Raw genomic sequence first — 18,769 nt, forward strand, 5'->3', positions numbered from 1 at the left:
GCACGACGGTCGCGGGTGTACTGGATGTGCCAATCTCAGATGTCTTTGGGCAGGAGGTGGAGTACACTCTGAACTTGTTGACAGCTAATCGCGGGGCACACAAAGACGAACAACCATACGCGCTCACAATCAGACCTCGGGACAATTTAGAGTGTGCCATGAATCAGCCGATTTAAGACATTTTCACTGGTTCACTGAAGTTCTAACATGTAAATGCATCTTTGAACGTGCACAATAAATAATAGGAGGAACAACAGTGTCATCTTCTGGTCATACAGGCAAAGAGGCTCCAATATATAAACTCCAAAAAGACTAGAAAAAAAGATGTATCATCTATCTTTATGAAACTTAACAGGCACGTATATAAACACTAGACGGACAAATAATAAATACGTCATTAGGTCTCGACAGAATGGCATTTATTGAAATACATTACAAAACAATATGAGCCGCTCCCATTGCAAGGAATGGGGGGAAAGCGAAGACACATATTGTGAGATGAGCGAACTGTATGACGAAATAAAACATATCCTCTGTTGTTTTCAGCAGAGTTGAAACGCCTGCTGTGTTACTATCAACATCTGTCAAAGAAGTATTACTTTATTAATGTTTTAAATTATGCTGGTAGTTTATACTGTTTGCTGTACCTAATCTTCCTGAGGGCTGTTTCTAATCCAATACATTTATAACAATAATAATACTTCAAATATTAGAAACAACTCTTTGTTTGATGCAGTCCAGTGTTAAGCTGTGTGAACTACAATAACAAAAATAAATTACTGTAAAATTGAAATTAAATCACTCTTAATTTATCACATATACATTTATACAGTACAAATTGTAGTGAGGTGCATGGCCGAGAGCGTTTTATTGCAAATAAAATATAAACTTATACAATAAATCTTTGTAATTTGAAAGAAAACTTAGATTCAAATGTATGATAAGAGCAGAATTTGTGATTCATTAGATTGTGCTGCTGCACTGCAAAGCAGTCGGTGGGATGTAAAAATGACGCAACAGCCTGAGAATTAGGAATCACAAGCATGCAGCAGTCCAAATGCTGGTGAAGTTAAGAAAAGGAATCCTAGAAAATGACTTGATTGTACTCGAGGTGCTAACCAATGTGTGCTATACAGTATGCAGTTTGCTCATGAGTGCAAACAAGAAGTGCATTTCTTTTGAAGTAGAGGATTCAAAGTATAAATAATCATAATAATTAATTAAAAGGACCTTAGTGGTGGAGTATGTTAACAGCAGCTGACATGCAGTCACTACACATTGCACGGGTCAGCTGAGGCCTGTTAATGCTCGAGTGACACCGTCCAGTGTCCCTATGATCCTTCTTGTGAGCTCAGAGTTTTAATTGGACGTCTTCATGCCGTAGGACCTTGTACGTGAGCCAGTAGAGGACATTAAACATAAGGAAGCTCATGGGGAATACGGCGCGAGAGATGGTGTCAATCTTCTTGGCTCGGTCTACAAAGCGCCGCCTTATGTCATAGTAGCCCAAGCCAGGAGGTAGGTCGGCAAAGACCGGAGTTGCATCCATTTCTGGAGCACTGGCAAGTCCGAGACCAAAAGTGTGGAAGAGTAAACCCTGGCGTGCTAGCTCCTCCTCCTGAAAGAGAAAAGACTGACTTGGAGAATTGTGTGTTGTGTTTTCTTTGCAGCTTGTTGTTTTCAAGCGAAGCAGGCGGCGGCACGTACCCGAGCGCAGGCACTGCACTGTTGCCCTGCGCTCCCGTGAGCCGCGTCATTGCCTGACATGTTGCCTTTCGTCTTACTCTCTCCACTTCCCTGCTAATGGAAGAGAGAGAGAGAGAAACGCACAGTGTTCATGGAATCATCCAACTGTATATTTGTGTCCATTAGCAGAGTCGTGAAGGAAAAGTAATCGGAAGCGTTGCGTTGTCATCCTGATAAATAAATGCAAATGACTCATGCAAATGCTTTGAGGATTGTGATATAAATATTGAACACTGTCATGAATCATGTTTTTGGTCTCACAGTGCTGCTTCTCTCGAGGAATGCTTTTCATTCAAGAGGACCAAAGCACATTCTGTCACCCTTTTTTTTTTTTTGCTCATGAGAGTCAAGGTGAGCTAGCAAGATGTTAAGGTGTGCACAGCCGAGAGTGGAAAAGGGTGACGGCTTGAATTAATTACAGGTCAACGCTGTCGGCCGCGCAACATGCAGCTGAGATGTGGAGCCCGTGCATCGCCGGGCAGAGGGAATTGCAGGTGACAGCTGCCCTAGGGGCTGCGCCTGAGTGGGTGGCTTGCACTCACAGTCCGTTGCCGCTCTTGCTCTCTGAGCTTCTTCCTAAGTCTGAAGAACTCCTTGTGCTGCCGAGAAACAAAATTAACGGCTGCGTACTCCAAGAGTGCGGCGAAGACAAAGAGGAGGCACACCGCCATCCAGATGTCAATGGCTTTGACATAGGACACCTGCAAAAACAGAAATTTCTCAATATGGGACCAAAACGCGCTACAAACTAGTACATCGTACAAATGTTCACTTGTTTCATTTCCTGCAATAAAAATTCATTTAACACATAAAAATTCACTTTATAAGATGTCTTACACTATTATGCAGCGCATATAATTTATCTACAAAAGTTAACAAAATTCAAGTCTTTTTTTTTTTTCAAACAGATGAGTTTTAGATCTGATGCTTTTTGCATGCACCTCTATTCTCTCATCTGTGGTCGCGTTAAATGAAAGGAGTTCCATATTATTATTATTATTATTTTCCAGCAGCAACAGCAGGATGGCTGAATTTTATGACACTTGGTGAAATTTTACGTAAAAGCACTTGTCCTTATTTTAGATTGACAGGTATCCTTTTTCTCGAGTGATGTGTTTTTAAATTATTTATTTATTTTATTATTATTATTATTATTGCATCATGTTATTTTACATCCACATTTATAAGTTGCTGTATTGTTACTGTGGGAGTATTTTACACCTTTTAGCTGAGTGTGAAATAAATACTGTAATTGAATCGAAGGGCGCAAGGAATTATGGGACAGGGCCCCATGTTTCCTCAAGCTTAAGAGGAATCCAAGCAGCTCGCATCATGGCTACCACTGGCACCTCGCAGGCATTTCACTTAGGGCGGAGCTTTCCTAAGTAAACACACATGATGTATCATCTCGCCTGAGGAAACGATGATATAGCGCATGCTTTAGTGACATAGTGACATGACACATTAATCCAAAGAGTCCATATGACACTGAGCTAATGGGTGGAGAAGAAGCAGTCATTTTCCTCTTGCCACATTGTTGATTTATACTTGAACGCCACGTTCTGACATGTCGCCTCCGCAAAATGCAACCACAAGCTGCAAACCTCAAAAGCCACAAACGACCTTCCTCATTTCATCCTTTTCTCTCCGTATGCATTGCCACAGCACATATCCTGACTTGACTGCGGTACATTCACTTTAGGGAAGGTAACTGTCTTTACTATTCTCACACTACAAGTACCATATTGGCCCGAATATAAGACGGTGTTTTTTGCATTGAAATAAGACTGAAAAAGTGGGGGTCGTCTTATATTCGGGGTCTGGACATTATACCCATTTACGACGCTAGATGGCGCCACATACCATTGAAGCGAATGTTGAACTTGACTCCCCAGGCCAAAGCGAACCACTGTCACGAAGAATAAAAATGAAAATAGCGGTAGCACGATGAAGAAAAATAAAAAAAGAAAAGAGAAGAAAATAATAGAAGAGATAACAGAAAATGGAGAAACGTAGCGACAATCTGGAGAAAAGTGGGTCGAACATCGGCCAGGTTAACCGGCAGCTGAGGAGAAGTTATGATGTAATTTACAGAAGCCATTCATTTATGAATGTGATTACACTTTAGTTTACATATTTAAATGTTCAGATATTAAGATTTGAATGAGGCAAAATAACATGCTTTTACTCTCAAATATATTGTTATAATCATTTGTTTCAGATGTACTGTAATTATTTTCTGTACAAAAATTAATTTGGTGTTCAAAAAGTCTTTTTTCAAACTTGAGTCTTGAAAAAGAGGGAGTCGTCTTATAATCAGTCTTATATTCGGGCAAATACGGTAATAGCTCCTCACTTATTAGTTAGTCCATAGCCATGTTTTTATCAGATCATTTTGGTATGAAAGTGCTAAGCACTTCAAATCAAATATGGTTCCTTGGGACTACGGGTCACAAAGCAAAGGAGTCCAACCTTTGGCAGGGACGCTCTGGAGCCGGAGCTCTGCGTCGTCATGGTGAGCACCGTGGTGATGCCCAGGCCTACCCTGGCTGGAGCCGCATCCATGTTGATCCAGAAGGACACCCAGGAAAGGATGACGGTGAGCAAGCTCGGGATGTACATCTGGATCAAGTAGTAGCCCATCTGGCGCTCCAGGTAGAATTTGACCTCAATGCAGGTGAATTTACCTAACCACAGGAGGAGATACAGGTACCAACTAACGGGCTCATTAGAAGTAGAGTGACACAGGCCCTCAAAGGTGCTGGATGGGAGTCATCCTATATGTTGTTTTACCTGTGTTGTAATGCTTGGTACAATAGCCGAGGCCTTGCTCCTCTTTTAGCACAAACTGAGGGAGCACCAGGTCGTCGGCCACCTGCACAGCGCCCACGTCCAGCCATTCAAAGATGAGATCATTCATGGTGTAGCCAACTAGACGAGAGAAAGAAGCTTGTTTTGCGGAATTCAACGCGATGACGTCGGCCGGCTTTTAAATGAGAGTCACTCACAGCTCTCCAGCTGCATGATACACGTCTGGCTGTCCATGGGGAAGTTCTTTAGATCCATGGGGCACGAGAGGGTTAATGTCAGCCTGGAGGACATAGATGGCACACTGCCTTTGAATCATTCATTTTAAAAAAATAAATAAATTTAGGTCTGAGCAATGGCGTTACAGTACCAGTGGCAATTAATTCATCATGAAGGGCAGTGGCCCATGATAGTGTTTTTTTTAAGGTTACTATTATTGTAAAGTAGTACCAACTGGCAAACTGCAGACAGGTGGATTGTACAGTAGTCCCTATATATATATTTTTTTTGTCACCAGATTTTCAGCTGCATTTGCTATATTATATATGTTTGTCAACATATAATCAAGGCTTCATATTTCTTACTATCTACTTATACTGTGTTTCCTGATTATTACGCCACGCTGCTTTGGTGTCACTCTAGCGGCGGGAATGTATGTAGCCTGCAGTTATTGTTTACCATGAACATGTTCAGAGGATTAGCCGGACACCAATTACAACTCAGCTGAACTGGAGTGGAAAAAAATATGAGGCCAGATATTAAAACCAGCTGTTGTAGAAGTGCATATATTCATGGATACAGATTTATGAATTTCCCCCCATTTTTGAGAAATGTAATCTAATAAACTCCAGTACGAGAGCTGAATAAAAAATAAAAAAAACTAGTTTTGATTGACGCTGTCCAAGAGGCATTATCCATCGATCCATTCGTCCATTTTCGATACTACTTATCTCAGTGATTCCAAACCAGCACATAAAATTCCATGAGAGACTATCAGGTCTCCAATTTAACTTCATTGGTGTAAAAATAATTTATGTATTATATGTAAAACACGGTTAACTTACAAAGTACAATAGGAAATGTCATTTGTTAGTCAGATGCAGAATGTGATGTGGATTACCTGATGCTGTAGAGGACATTTCCATTCTGGAATATTCGCAGCAGTGTATTGTCAGTGGTGACATCATGGAAGTTCGCTCCCTTTTCATTCGCAAAGAACAAATCGGGCTTCCAAATGGAGTCCAACATGGACGGGTCAAGGTCCAGCGAGTCATCCGGGTACTCTCTGTATGCTAGTCGAGGGTCGTTCCACTGCTGCCGCAGAAATACGTTTAGCCGGTAGTCCTGCAATCATTTTGATACGTTAGAGGTTTGGATAACAATTCTAATCAAATAGTGATTTTTTTTTTTTTAAAGCGGCCTGAAGATGGCCCACATTATTTGCATTGCACTGTTGGACATACAAATAAAAACACATATGTGCGGCCTATCAGTCATCCAGGCGTGACTCACAACACTCCAGAGTGTGATTAAAAAATAAATGAATATGCATTTAGAAACAAGTCATTCTGCCGTCTGTAAACAGGTGAGTAGGTAAGGCCAAAATGAAAAGGCTGTCAAAAATCCAGACACTTACAGGCTTGTGTGCTCATCATCTAAAAAAGCAGCAAACTCCACTTTCAATTATGGCAATTAATATTTAACAAGGCCGCCTTTTAAGTATTTTAGAAAATACATGAGTCTCACTATCTCTAAATGTGAATAAATAAAACGCCTCAGAAAGTGTTCAGGCCTCATAAATAAGGGAGGGTTCTTTTTTGGGAGCCATTTTAAAAACCTTGATATGGAAACTCCATTTGAGATTTTACATTTTATTGATGGTGTTTCCAGTCAAAGAATATTCATGAATTGAGATATGAAAGTTTATTATGTATTGAAGTATTGTTGTTCAAAAAAATAAAAGCAAAAAAAAAAAAAAACATTACATTAAGTCTCTTTTCCAGGTTGGTGCAGTCAGACTGCTAGTTTTAATTACTATGTTAATATTTATATATGTATTTTAAACTGCAATCAAATATTATGTCGCATTCTTATACTGTCGTTAAATAGGGAAAAGAAAATTCCAGTGAACCCAAGCTATAGGAGCGTAACAGGAGCGAAGTGAAATTGACACCATAACGTTATGAAATTGACCAAAATAGTGAAAATGACACACCCGGTTAAAAAAAAAAACAAATAAATACATTTTAAAAAAGCAAAAGCAATACTATTTTAGGCGACTACTGAATAGGCAAATTCACAAATGCATAATTTGGAAATTAGAAAGTCAAACTAGTGCAGGGTAACGACACACAACGGCAAACTACAACTACAATAAACTTTGTAAAACAAAGACTGCTCCATAGTGTCAATCAAAATGGAACTTTTTTTTTAAGGCAGAAATAGCGATACAGCACTTGCATCGGATCATGCAGATGTTCTTATGCTCGGGAAGATCGCGTTGGAAACTCACCATGGTGGTTTCGGTGATGGAGCCGAAGCTGTTGATGAAGATGTTGCAGGTGACGTTCACGGGAGGTCCTAAAAGGTTGCGCAATGTTACACAACGTGGTCACAAACACTGCCTTATTTCTCGTATATGACAACGCATTTAATAAACAGATCCATCCAGGAATTCTAGTACACTCCCATTCGCGTAGCCCATATGTTGACCACTAAAAATGAAATATTTAAGTGCCTCACTTCCCCAGAGGTGATAATTTATTGATTCTCCTTTCGTAACATTAGTGTATTTATAGATAATCAGCTGGGATTTTGCTCAGCATGCACTGACGACAGAGTGGAGAGAGGTATCAAATATGATATGAAATATATATGAAAATCAACCCTGGAGACTCGTGTGGTAAAGTGTGTCAGAGAGAATCTTCTGGCTTCATTTAGAGCTTGAGATCAGGATTGGACTTAAATGGGCCTGTGGGGTAACAACACGGGCACTGCTGTGCTTTTCAAATTAAAAGGATCTGAAGGATGTGTAAAAATATCACAACCCAAGGGTGTGGGTCAACAGTAATAGTGACAAAAAATAAAAAACACACACATCGGGCTCGTGTGGGAAGCATGCCAGCCTGCAGCATCTCTGGTCCCCCTTGACCCATCTGTCAGGGATTTGTGCCGCGTCAACGCCCACATTGTCGGACAAATTGAGCGGCAAAGCTTCCTCACACCTGTCACGACAGGGAGGTAACTCCCAGAGCATCCGGCGTTACCTTTGAAGTTGGGTCGGATGCGAGCGTCGTAGCCAGATGTGCGACCCATCAGCTTGTCCAGAAAGTCAGATGGCGAGGGCGGTCTGGATGCACCGCCGGGTAACTTCATGTCCTTACACAGGACTGACCTGCAGGGCGACGACAGGCATTGACACATTTGGCACCACGTGCATGTTTTGTTTTCAAGATGGCAACATTTTTGGGTCGCGATGATTCTCATCATGCCTTGATATTCAAATACAGTATGATGCATTTCATATTTACGCTAATATTCATTTGCTTTTTAATTGTTGTCGTGCAAATACAGAATTTAGACTTAAATCTATATTGAGTGCACGCTCGCACTTTAACTGTGCTCTGTCTGACTCTCTTATCCCGGGAAGATGGCCTTGTCTCTGATTTAATCAAGAAGGAACTATCACTGTATTCAGCGAGTCACATATAATGGACTTAATTTTTGTAAGGGTGTGCGGAAGCTCGTCTCTCTCTAAAACTGCCATCAACACGCTTACTTCTGCGTTCAAGATGTGATGTAATAAAATAATGTTACAGTACCTGCCTTGCAGAAAAAACACACAAGGAGCCCACAGCAAACACAAGGCGTGCAGTTGCATCCTCGAAACAAAAAAAAACAGTCCCAACTCTGGAGGGAAAATAAAACTGAAAAGAGAAAACAAAAATGCAGATGCTGGGAACTTGTTGTTGCTCCTCCAGCTAAAGCAGTCGTCTGAACTCAGCAGCTCCTCCTTCCCTCTCCCCCAGCAGGTGTAAACGACAGGACACTGCTGCTGTATAATTCAGAAACCCTGGGAACTTCCCCCCCCCACACACACACTGCTTGTGTTTGTGGGAATGACTTCAAGCTTTCTCTCTCTCCTTTTTTTTTTTTAATGGTCATACGCATGTTCAAGGAACCACTGCAAGAATATTTAAAGAGACAGTAAATGCATTTATTTAAATTGAGGAACATCGCCACAACTATATTAACCCATTTTCAAACATGATACTTCCCAGAAAAAGTTTTCTTTGAGCAAAACTAAATGTTAACATCTTTCTGCAAAAATCTTCAAAGAGTAAAATTTAGAGCACTTGTACTGAACATCCACATGCCCTATTTTGACACATTTTAAATGATACTTCAACTTAAAGGTTCTCCTGGACCCCTTTGGTCCAGTTTTGGGAGCTGATGTTGTTTTGCACAATATCCAGTATTACATTTTAAGCAGTTACAAGGAATTTTTCACAATGTTTGCTGTACAGCTCACATTTCTATTGGTAGCAGTGGATATTAGATTTTTCCACCTCAAGCAGAGATGTCCGATGTTTCCGGCTTGCTGGGTGCATGTTTGGATGAGCGGGGGGGAGAAAAAAAAATGTAAATATAAATGTGGAAGCTCATGTTCATTGCTCCATCCACTTGATGATGTAAAACGAATAGGAAATGAAGAGACGGCCCATTATTGCTGCAAGTCTGCCTCAATTGGCTCTGGAGCCTTCAGTGTCAAATAGAATAAGAAATGCGTGTGATGAGTAAACAGGGATGTATTACTAAAAACGGAGAACTCAAAAGAGAATAAGAAAACCGTTTCTGCATGCTTGAGCGTTGTTGTTGTTTTTTTTTACCTCCAGACAACATAAGTAGGCCATGGCGCTTCAGTCTACGGTCGCGGCACAGCGGATCGGTTTGATTCTTACTTAAACGACATGCTTATTTAATTGTTTATGAACAGACATGAGTCCAAGGGTGGCTGCCTACATCCGTTTTGCTCCATCTTGAACTTGAGCACACAGAGTACAACAATCCCTTGAGGTCAACGCATCTCACATTAGTGCCAATGCGAGAATAAGGGGATAACTCGGATTTAAAAATAGATTTTATTTCAGGCTTTCTCTCAACAAGCTGCTGTGACGCCATGTTGTGTGACCATGACACTCTGACCAGGAGTTTGAGAGAGAAATGTTTGTACCAAGGCGAAACAGTGCTTTCTTTTTTTCAGGGCGGGGACAAACTGCGCGGGAGTAGGAATTCTGGTCAATACTTTGAAATTTCAACTGTAGTATGAAAATAATTCGGTGAAATGATACAATTTCCAGAAACCTTGTTCAGCTATTGTAAAGGACAAAGTTCACAAACTGTTTCACTCCATTGCCAATGGTCTCCAAAGTCCTAATCCTCGTGGATGTTAAACAGCTTGGCAACTTCATTTAGGTCTGCATGTTCCTCTCCATCCTTGATAATCTACATATGGAAAAAAAGATGTCTAAAAAAAAAAACCCCTCTGATCTTGAAGTTACCTTTTGTGCTACTTAAATAAGAAAACTGACCTTTCTCGCGATGGGCATTCGATTGAAAACGTTCCATAGGATGATGCCCACCACCACTTTGTCTCGCAGGTAGAAGATGACTCCTTTGCCGTAGTCGTCTTTGTGCGTCACGGCGGGAGCGGGTGTAGGGGAGGCCACGGCACTCGATGCCACAGCCTCCGTTTCGCTCTCTGAGCGGATCCCAGTTCCTGCAACACAATTGTCAAAACATTTGGAAACGTGGTCGGGGTATGAATGAAGAGCTGCGATGCCGTGAGGAATACTATTAGATATTTTATTACTGCTCGTACCTGACTTCTCGGTGGCAGCTTTTGGTGTATCCTTGGCTGTGGCTTTGGCAAAGACGCCCACAGTGGGCAAACTGCTGTCCACAATCCCGATGGCCTCGTATCCGACGTCAGGACCCAGGTCACTCCTGTTGCGCAATATTGGGACACAAAGACTTTACAGTCGCCAAGCGTCTGCCGATGTGGATACCACAATCAATCAATCGAACGATAGATAAATACAAACTTCCAATGTGAGATCTATGCAGGTTGCATTCAAATAAATAAGAATATAATTGAGTTGTTCAAGTCAAAGATAAGAAGAAGAAAAACGCATCAGATTAAACAGATTTACGAAATATATTTACACTTTTCAGAAAGCCAATTGCTACCAAATGTCTATAAATAAAAACATTGTTCACTTGCTAATACGCACCAGAACATAGACTGATGCCAGTAAGGCTTGTTGGCTCCCGTCATGTTCTCCCCCGCCAGCCGGCCACTGACAACAGCGTGGTCGTGGTGCTCCACCCGTCTGCGGCCCAGCCTTATGTCGTAGAAGCAGGCGGCGTCTCCCGCCTGAATGAACGAGAGGACACCCGAGAGCATCATTGGCTTGGATTAGACTGAAAGCGTTTTTACATTACAGCACAGAGGTTTTACTCTTAAAAATAAAATCTAATGGAAAAAAAAAATAACTAAAAATCTAGTGTTGCATCTCAATAGGTAGACCTTCCTTTTTGGTGCCATGAATTCAGTTCATCTCAAGAGGGCGCGAACGTCCCGCAACCGATGGCCAATTCTTCAGCGTAATCAATCATTCGCCATTTATAATCATTTTGAGTTTACTCATACAAAAATAAATATTTGTATACAACTGACATTTATCCTCTTCTAAATAATGGTGAACAAGTGGTTTGCTGAAGCAGTAGTTTTCAAACGTTGAACCTACCACCCAAATGTTGGATCGAGCTTGCAGCTCTGCATTGACACGATAACCACCAAAGTCCGAGTCCACCTCCAGACCTGCAGACTTGGCGAGGTCAACATTGGGCTCCAGCCCAACAGCTGCAACGACGTGGTCGGTTTTTACCTACAACATGAAGCATGGATGGTTGAGTAAGACATTAAAAAAATTAAAAAAGTCTCATCCTCTGAATTACACTGGACTTACCAATCGACCATCCTTTAGTTTTATTTCTAACTGATCCTCATTACATGTCACGGACTTGACGAGAGCTTCCGAGATGATTTTTACACCCTCTAGGAGATCAAATTGAGAATGTTGTCCAATGGAAACGAAAGGACATTTAGATGAGCTGCAAAGCAAAAGAGAGGCAGACCTGTTTTGACTTTTTCGGTCGTCCAGTTGCTGAGATACTCAGGCAGAACTTTGCCCATGTTGCCCTTCTCGGGGAACATCTGTATGACCTCCAGACCGGAATCGTGAGCTGAAATGGGAGAAGTCATGAGTAACTTGCTGCGTCAAGTGTTTTCTCCTCTTCATGATCTTTATCTTACATCTCCTGCCAAGGGCACAGGCCAGCTCGCTGCCTAAGAAGCCGCCTCCGATGATTGTGATGGACTTGATGGTCCTGGAGATTTTATCTAAGGATCGGAAGTCATCAATCTGGAGTGGAGAAAATGCAGAGTGATGTTGTTGTCACATTTGACCGCCTCTCATCTTATTATGATTTTATTTGAATTGTAAAATGAAAGACGACAACGCGTGTTATCAAGATAAATCTCCAGCACTGCTTTTTTGATGATGACACTGACCTTACGGAACAAAGTTGTCCTCTTCTTCACTTCCTCTCCTGCTCGGTCGATGACTTGCAAATTTCTTGGAACGCCACCTTACATAACTTGAAATTAGCTTCTACAAAGTGCAAACAGTTGCTCAGAGGACATGAGTATGCTGATGCGACCTACCTGTAGCAATCAAGCATTTGTCGTATGAAATTTCTGTGTCGTCGTCTAGTTTTACTTTGTTTCCCCTCACATCCATGTGAACAACCTGGAATGAAATATTTTTTGCTTGTCAAAAATCAGATCAGCACAATTTACATCCACCAAGATAGTTTCATGAATATGGAAATAATTCGGCGATATCTACATGTACCCAAAAAGCTTTTAAAAGTCAACCTGCCCCACTTTAATCAAATGCCTTTGGACAAAGCCTGAAATAAACGACTTTCATGCAAAACAGAAACAATGCCCAACCAACCTTTTTGCCTGTGAGAACGGCCACGCCTCCGTTTTCTGCATTACTCAGTTCCTCCGGAGTAATGTAAAACGATGGCGGTTGGAAGTAGATACTGGAAGATAAAAAGAAATCTAGTCAACGTCAACTTTTAATTGCTCCCCATTGTAGCATGCCGTCTGATTAGTTGACAAAGTGCGGTTCACTTTTCCTGATAAGAGGTTAGAATTTTGTTTTCATGGAAAATAGCACGAACTGGACAGATAAGGTGACATGCCTTCGTTCTTTTCCATTCCACTGCTTGAAACGTAGTGTATCCGTCACAGCCACGTCATCGGAGAACCACAGCTCTTTGGACAGAGGCGGTCTCATGTACGGGAGGTCCGGCTCGTCCGTCACAATCAGAACCTGTTTGTCGAGGTCAGAGTTAAGGTGAGAGACAAAAAGCTCAGCTTACAGACAAGGGATATGAAGCCGAACGCAAACTCACGCGGGCGCCGGGATCTCTGGCTCGAATAGAGCGGGCAGCAGCAAAGGAGGCAGTGCCTCCACCGATGAGGAGGTAGGGGGCGTGTGACGGCAGAGTCAGTGAGGGCTGTGCAGCGTCGAGTCCTGCAGCTTGCATGTCAGGGAGAGAGAGAAAGAGTCAGAAAATGGGGGGTAAGCTGCACCCATAAACCTGTTAGGAGCGAAGAGAAATTAGCCAGCAGACTAAAAAAATAAGTTTGAGGAAACCGTGAGAAAAGAAATGTTAAAAACAACCAAAAGGCAGAGAAATGAACATGATCAGAAATATGGCCGTCTTTTTTTCTGTTGGTGTGACCGGAGCGGCATAAGCAGTGAAGACAAAATAAAGCGTCGAAGATGTTACAGGTGTACATCACCGGTTCCTTGCTTACCAGTCGCCGGGGACGGGTCGGTTTGTTCGGTTGGGCCTGGCTCGGACGGGGGGCAGGGATCTGATAGTAAAGTGGTAATATTAGTTCTTAGCCTGTGACTGTGACTGGAGGTATCTTACTGTCTCGGTCAATACAGGCAACTAAATTGCTGGCATGCTCTCACATATGGCATAAAGGACGTCAAATCCTTTCTTTACATCTTACCCTCCTCAACTAGCGGCTCAGCAGGCGCTTCTGCAGCTACTTTTGGAGCCGCTTCTAATACAGGTTCATCTGCTGTTGAGTTTAGATTTAGAACTTTAGATGACTATTAAACGGGGAGGAGCACCAAGACTCATGCGTTTGCTGGCCGAGGCAATATGAATACAGACCATGCGATCGTCTAATGAATCATAGCTGGATGCTGCCCAATTCAAGTCAACCACTTCCTGCATGTCATAACACATTTTCACAAAGTTGAACGTTATGTTGTAAAAGTTCCCTTTTAATCCAAATGCAGCAGCAGTCCCAGCAAATAATAGAAATTGAAACAATCTGCAAGTCAAATTGTCACCATCCTAGGACGTAAATAAACACTTCAAGCAATGTTTTAACCCTTGAAGCTTCAAACGACATTTTTGTACACCTTTAACTTCCAACCATTTTCAAGCCCCAAACTTTAAAATAGTGATATCAAAATGGAATATTTTAGTGAAAAGACTCTAGAGTCTAAAGCGTTAAGGGATGCTTTACATTTTTCATAATCATCAAAGTACTACTAATATAATTTTGGCTGAATTCCAAATTTAGGGAGCGTCCATCAAACTGCATTACCCAAATTGACCAGTTGGTGTCACAATATAGTTCTAAACTGCAATATGAGTTTCTGCACAGAAAAAAAATGGACTCAAAACCATGACTAATGTACATTTTAAATGAATCTAAACTTTTAGGCAAGAGGCCACATTTCATACAGACATGAAATAGAAAAGTCAGCAAATAACCTTGTGGAGGTTCAGTCGTCTCACTTGGGGCTGCTGTCTCAGCTTCAGGCGCGGGAGGGCTCGACTCTTCTGGCGAAGGTTTGGCTTGAGCTTCTGATTCGGGAACGGCTGAGCGACAAACGAGTACCACAGACTTTACGACTCAATACAACTCGCTTTCTGGGCTGTTTACAAAGACAGCGTTCAGTTCCAACTGACACTGTCACAGATGCACACATTTATCTTATCTCATATCGCCAGTAGCGAGGTGGGAGGAGGTAGAAATATTTTGGAGACATGAGACCACACTCTTCGATCCCCTCATTTCATGCAAACATCTACTAGAGATGACGTCAAGTCGTTGCCGAGCGTAACGACCCGTCTGCATCAATAAACCTCGACTAGCAGCACCAATGTCCACTTTACGCTTCATGTTCCAGGTGAGATTACATTCAAGTCAAATAAAATTAGAACGGTGATTGTCAATAGTTTCCCCAGCACTCTTTCCTCCCGGCGCAGAGGGAATTACCTATACATTTTTTGATGATGTATAGGTAAAATTTATGCGAATGAAGAATCATACTACAAACGCATCGGATACATTTCGGATTTCTATCCGCAATGAAAGAGGCCCAGAGACTTGAAACAAATCGGAGTTGTACTGTTCAGGCTGAGTGAGTACACTCTGGCTTCCTCCCATATTCCACTATCATGTGTTCTGCGTTATTTGAAGACTCTAAATTGTCCACATGTGGGAATGTGAGAGTGAATAATTGCTTGTCTATATGTGTCATGCGACTGGCTCGTGACCAGTAAGTAAACCACATCTCACCCAAAGGTAGCTGGGATAGGCTCCAGCTCCTACAACCCCATTGAGGAGAACCATTTTCCAAGATGGACAGATGATGGTTCGTATGTGTTTCAATAGTTTCACCAGAGGAAACTGGAACCAGTCCTGCTGACTGGGGCGAGTCTACTCCCTTTGCCCAAAAAATGTAAAAAAAAAAAGAAAAAAGAATCGTAATAATAATTCTCTTTACATGAAACCAAATCTATATTCTATGTGTTCCTTATAATCGATATGAAACACTTTTTATTACATCTAATCACTCGCCTTCTGTTTCAAAGGTCTCTGTGGCTACAAAAAACTGACAGTATAAATCCTTAGTCACAGATAAAGGTGGGTTGCAACAACAATCAACAGCAATAAAAATCACATTTTCTAACCAGGAGCTTCCATCTGGACGGTAGTGGTTGCTTCTTTGGTGCTTCGATGTGGTCGAGATTCAATTTCTGCAATTCGCTCCTCATATCGATGCTGGTCTCCTTTAACAGTTCTGTATGTCTGGGAAGACAGCAGAATTATTGTGCTGTACAGTTAAACAATCCACACCATCAACTGTGCGGACTGCAGATACAAACAGGTAGGATTAGAATCTAAAGCGCATTCCAATTGATGGTGGAAAAAGTTATGGAAATTGCCTTGGTCTCAATTTTTACACACAAAAAAAATGGTATTTGAACAGAGGTGTGTGTACTTGTTACATGCACCGTAAAGATGACCTCACTCACGTATATTGCTCCACCAAGGCAGGTTGCCCCAACTAAAAGGACATACAGCTGGTTTTCCCCACCGCCCCTTGCAGGCCCTGTCGCCATATGAGCCGTAGGTACATGTGCAGGTAGTCTGGCATTGTGCAAACCTGAAAACAAAAGTGCAGTGCACCATCTTGATCGGTTTTCACAGTTGCTATCAAGTCTTTTGGGATGTTGGTGAATGGTGAGAAAATGGTATACAGTATTTGGGCTACTACTTAATACATCCTTCTGTACATTACAGCATTTGCACAAAGTGCATTAAAAAAACAATTTAGCTTTGTTCTACATTATATGCTTAATGTTATAATCAATGATTTTAATTATATTTCATTTGTGCATTAGATATGTTCTGTTAATTGAACCTCTAAAAATGGCTAATCCTTCAGAAAAGGCACAAGCAGATACAGTGTGTGGATTCGGTAAAACTACAGTCCATCCTTTTCTGTACACGAAATTTATGGCGATACAGAATACCCTTATGGTGCCCATATTGAGGTGTGGAAATATGGCCTTTTAAAATAATAATAATAATTCTATAGAGACTTCATCGACATATTCAAAATCACAACATTAGACATGCTTGCACTGAAGACCTGCATCATCACTTTGCATTTGCAAAGATGATTTTGCGCGTAATACTGTACACGAAATCACAATATTCGAAACAGCTGTCACACCACTGCACAATACGACCATAATAATAAACATTCCGTTAGATCGATTACAGTGCTAAATGTCAAACCACAATTGGCTCCGCGTTAGCCAAAAACAAACCCGTGACACTTTTAGTCAAGCAGAGGAATAACACAGGGGCTGAAAGTAATATCACCCGTTCGCTGGCTGGCTACTTTAGCTCTTTATCGGGGAATTGAAGGTCACACTTCTACCTAAAAGTCGTCAAATTGGTAGCCCGGATAGGAAAAAGAGAACACACAGGGCAATAACTAGTATCATTAATTAGCTGGTTTTAAAAAGTGATTCAACGAGCTAATAAGAATTTCTGCAAGATTTTGTGGTTTTTGCATACCTGTTCTCTTTACATTTTGCCGACACAGTGTTGACGAGGCTCTGGCAAGAGGAGCAAGCTTTCTCCACACGGTTCTACATTTAAGCATTGTGGCAACTCCGCTCTTATCAATTCCTTCTTCACTTGCAGACCTGTCAGGTTTGTGCACTATTGCTACTTAGTTATCTAATCCTCCCACCGCCTGCATACGGTCCTGCTACCTGCCGCGCTGCACAAGGCCAGAGACAGGTCACACGTTTCAGAGGAATCATGGGTAATTTGTAAAGAGCTTAAACTGCCCAAGATGGACACAGCTCGGAAGGGTGATTACTAAAGGTGGCGCCAAAACTTGCTGGTTAAGTCGATGCCCTTACAGTCGGAAATAACTATGCTATCATTAATCCACCGCTTTATTTTCCATTATTGAAAATACAAATCACAGTCAACATATGTAAATGTAATGTCAGTTCGACGCTGAGTGAACTTGAGTCAGACATAAGTGGTTTCTATTCTTTGAAGATCTCTGGCTCAACGTCATTGATATTCACAACGGTTTTGATTGGTGGAAATCAGCCCCGTGTCCACTCTAAGCCAATGAGGGACCAGTTTCTATACCGATCCTGTCCATAGCGAAACACACCGCACCCAGCCACTTGAGCGCTCTTGGTATGCGTATAACGGCAGCCATATTTGAACGGTACACGTCGACATCGCAAGTTATATGGTAATGACTTACTCACTGGGGTAACCTAGTGGTCGAAAAATAAAAACTCTGGCAATGCTGGTCTTACGTTTGCTACGAAAAAATACATAAAAAAGGTAATTAACTTACATCCATACAGGCATTAACATTCATATTACTTATACATTTCAGTATAAACTTAACATTAGTCAGTCATTTGGAATTCTCCCGTTTTACTTTAAAAACAGATGTTACACTTGCAGGAACCACTAGGGTGCCGGCGTCAAACTCAATGCCGAGGGCCAGATCTGGCCCGCTACGTCATTTTATGTGGCCTGCAAAAGGAAATCATGTGCATCGACTTCAAGTTTCTTGCTTGAACACCAAAATGGCAAATTGTTTTCACTTTTAAAAACTTTGATGTATCGCAAGAATTTTGGTGACCAAGACCACTTTTATATATGTAATATCATTCGAAGGGACCATATTTACTGACCTCTTATTTCAAAACTAGTTATTAATCAATTTGCTGTGCATATTTATACTGTATTTGGATTCACAGTCTTAACGGCCCTCCAAAGGACACCATAACTACGATGTGGGACACGACAAAAAATTGATTGACACCCCTGTCCTAGAGGCATTTTTATGATGTCGTTACCCTAAATGGGACCTCATATAAACACAAAACGTGAAGAATCAGATGATTGTCCATATTTACAGTGTGTGGACAGCCTGAACAACAAAAGGTATAAGTAAACAAACACAACTTACTACTGAGACATTTACATTTAAAAGCTTGTTTTCATGACTTGAATTAAATGGAGTCCTATCATATTATTTACTGATCTTCATATGTCAGCAATGATTGTATATCACACTTGCACAAAAATATTCAGAAATGTCATATACTAGAAAAAGTAAACAATGCATTCAGGATAAAGTCTTTCAACAGCAGGGTATTGAGTTTGTCCCTTATCAGTACTACTTCACCGTCCCCTGCTTAG

General features: G+C 41.4%; 2 protein-coding genes across 4 annotated transcripts; both read right to left on the reverse strand.

Annotated features, from left to right (window-relative positions):
- Positions 1-844: 844 nt before the first annotated feature.
- glra4b (glycine receptor, alpha 4b) lies at positions 845-8,714 on the reverse strand. Of its 2 annotated transcripts, none has more exons than XM_086130899.1 (10): positions 8,376-8,714; positions 7,821-7,948; positions 7,067-7,134; positions 5,675-5,898; positions 4,755-4,837; positions 4,540-4,677; positions 4,219-4,433; positions 2,289-2,447; positions 1,708-1,797; positions 845-1,618 (listed from the first exon to the last, which is right to left on the reverse strand). In XM_086130899.1, the coding sequence occupies exons 1-10, from the start codon at positions 8,432-8,434 to the stop codon at positions 1,352-1,354; spliced, it is 1,431 nt and encodes a 476-aa protein (XP_085987025.1). In that variant the 5' UTR covers positions 8,435-8,714; the 3' UTR covers positions 845-1,351. The 2 variants fall into 2 exon arrangements, with proteins under 2 accessions (XP_085987025.1, XP_085987024.1); XM_086130898.1 differs by having other exon boundaries at positions 1,708-1,800; positions 8,376-8,712.
- A 967-nt stretch (positions 8,715-9,681) lies between these two features.
- Positions 9,682-17,337, reverse strand: aifm1 (apoptosis inducing factor mitochondrion associated 1). 2 transcript variants are annotated; one of them, XM_086130896.1, is made up of 18 exons: positions 17,102-17,337; positions 16,048-16,178; positions 15,703-15,820; positions 14,497-14,604; positions 13,514-13,573; positions 13,105-13,232; positions 12,892-13,022; positions 12,639-12,729; positions 12,344-12,428; positions 12,191-12,267; positions 11,933-12,041; positions 11,755-11,862; positions 11,586-11,674; positions 11,364-11,504; positions 10,848-10,990; positions 10,436-10,560; positions 10,146-10,333; positions 9,682-10,059 (listed from the first exon to the last, which is right to left on the reverse strand). In XM_086130896.1, the coding sequence occupies exons 1-18, from the start codon at positions 17,187-17,189 to the stop codon at positions 9,988-9,990; spliced, it is 1,992 nt and encodes a 663-aa protein (XP_085987022.1). In that variant the 5' UTR covers positions 17,190-17,337; the 3' UTR covers positions 9,682-9,987. The 2 variants fall into 2 exon arrangements, with proteins under 2 accessions (XP_085987022.1, XP_085987023.1); XM_086130897.1 differs by lacking the exon at positions 13,514-13,573.
- Positions 17,338-18,769: the final 1,432 nt, after the last annotated feature.

The sequence above is a fragment of the Hippocampus guttulatus genome, chromosome 15 (genome assembly GCF_054856545.1).
Source record: "Hippocampus guttulatus isolate MCC_2025c chromosome 15, RoL_Hgut_1.0, whole genome shotgun sequence".
Classification (NCBI taxonomy): domain Eukaryota; kingdom Metazoa; phylum Chordata; class Actinopteri; order Syngnathiformes; family Syngnathidae; genus Hippocampus; species Hippocampus guttulatus.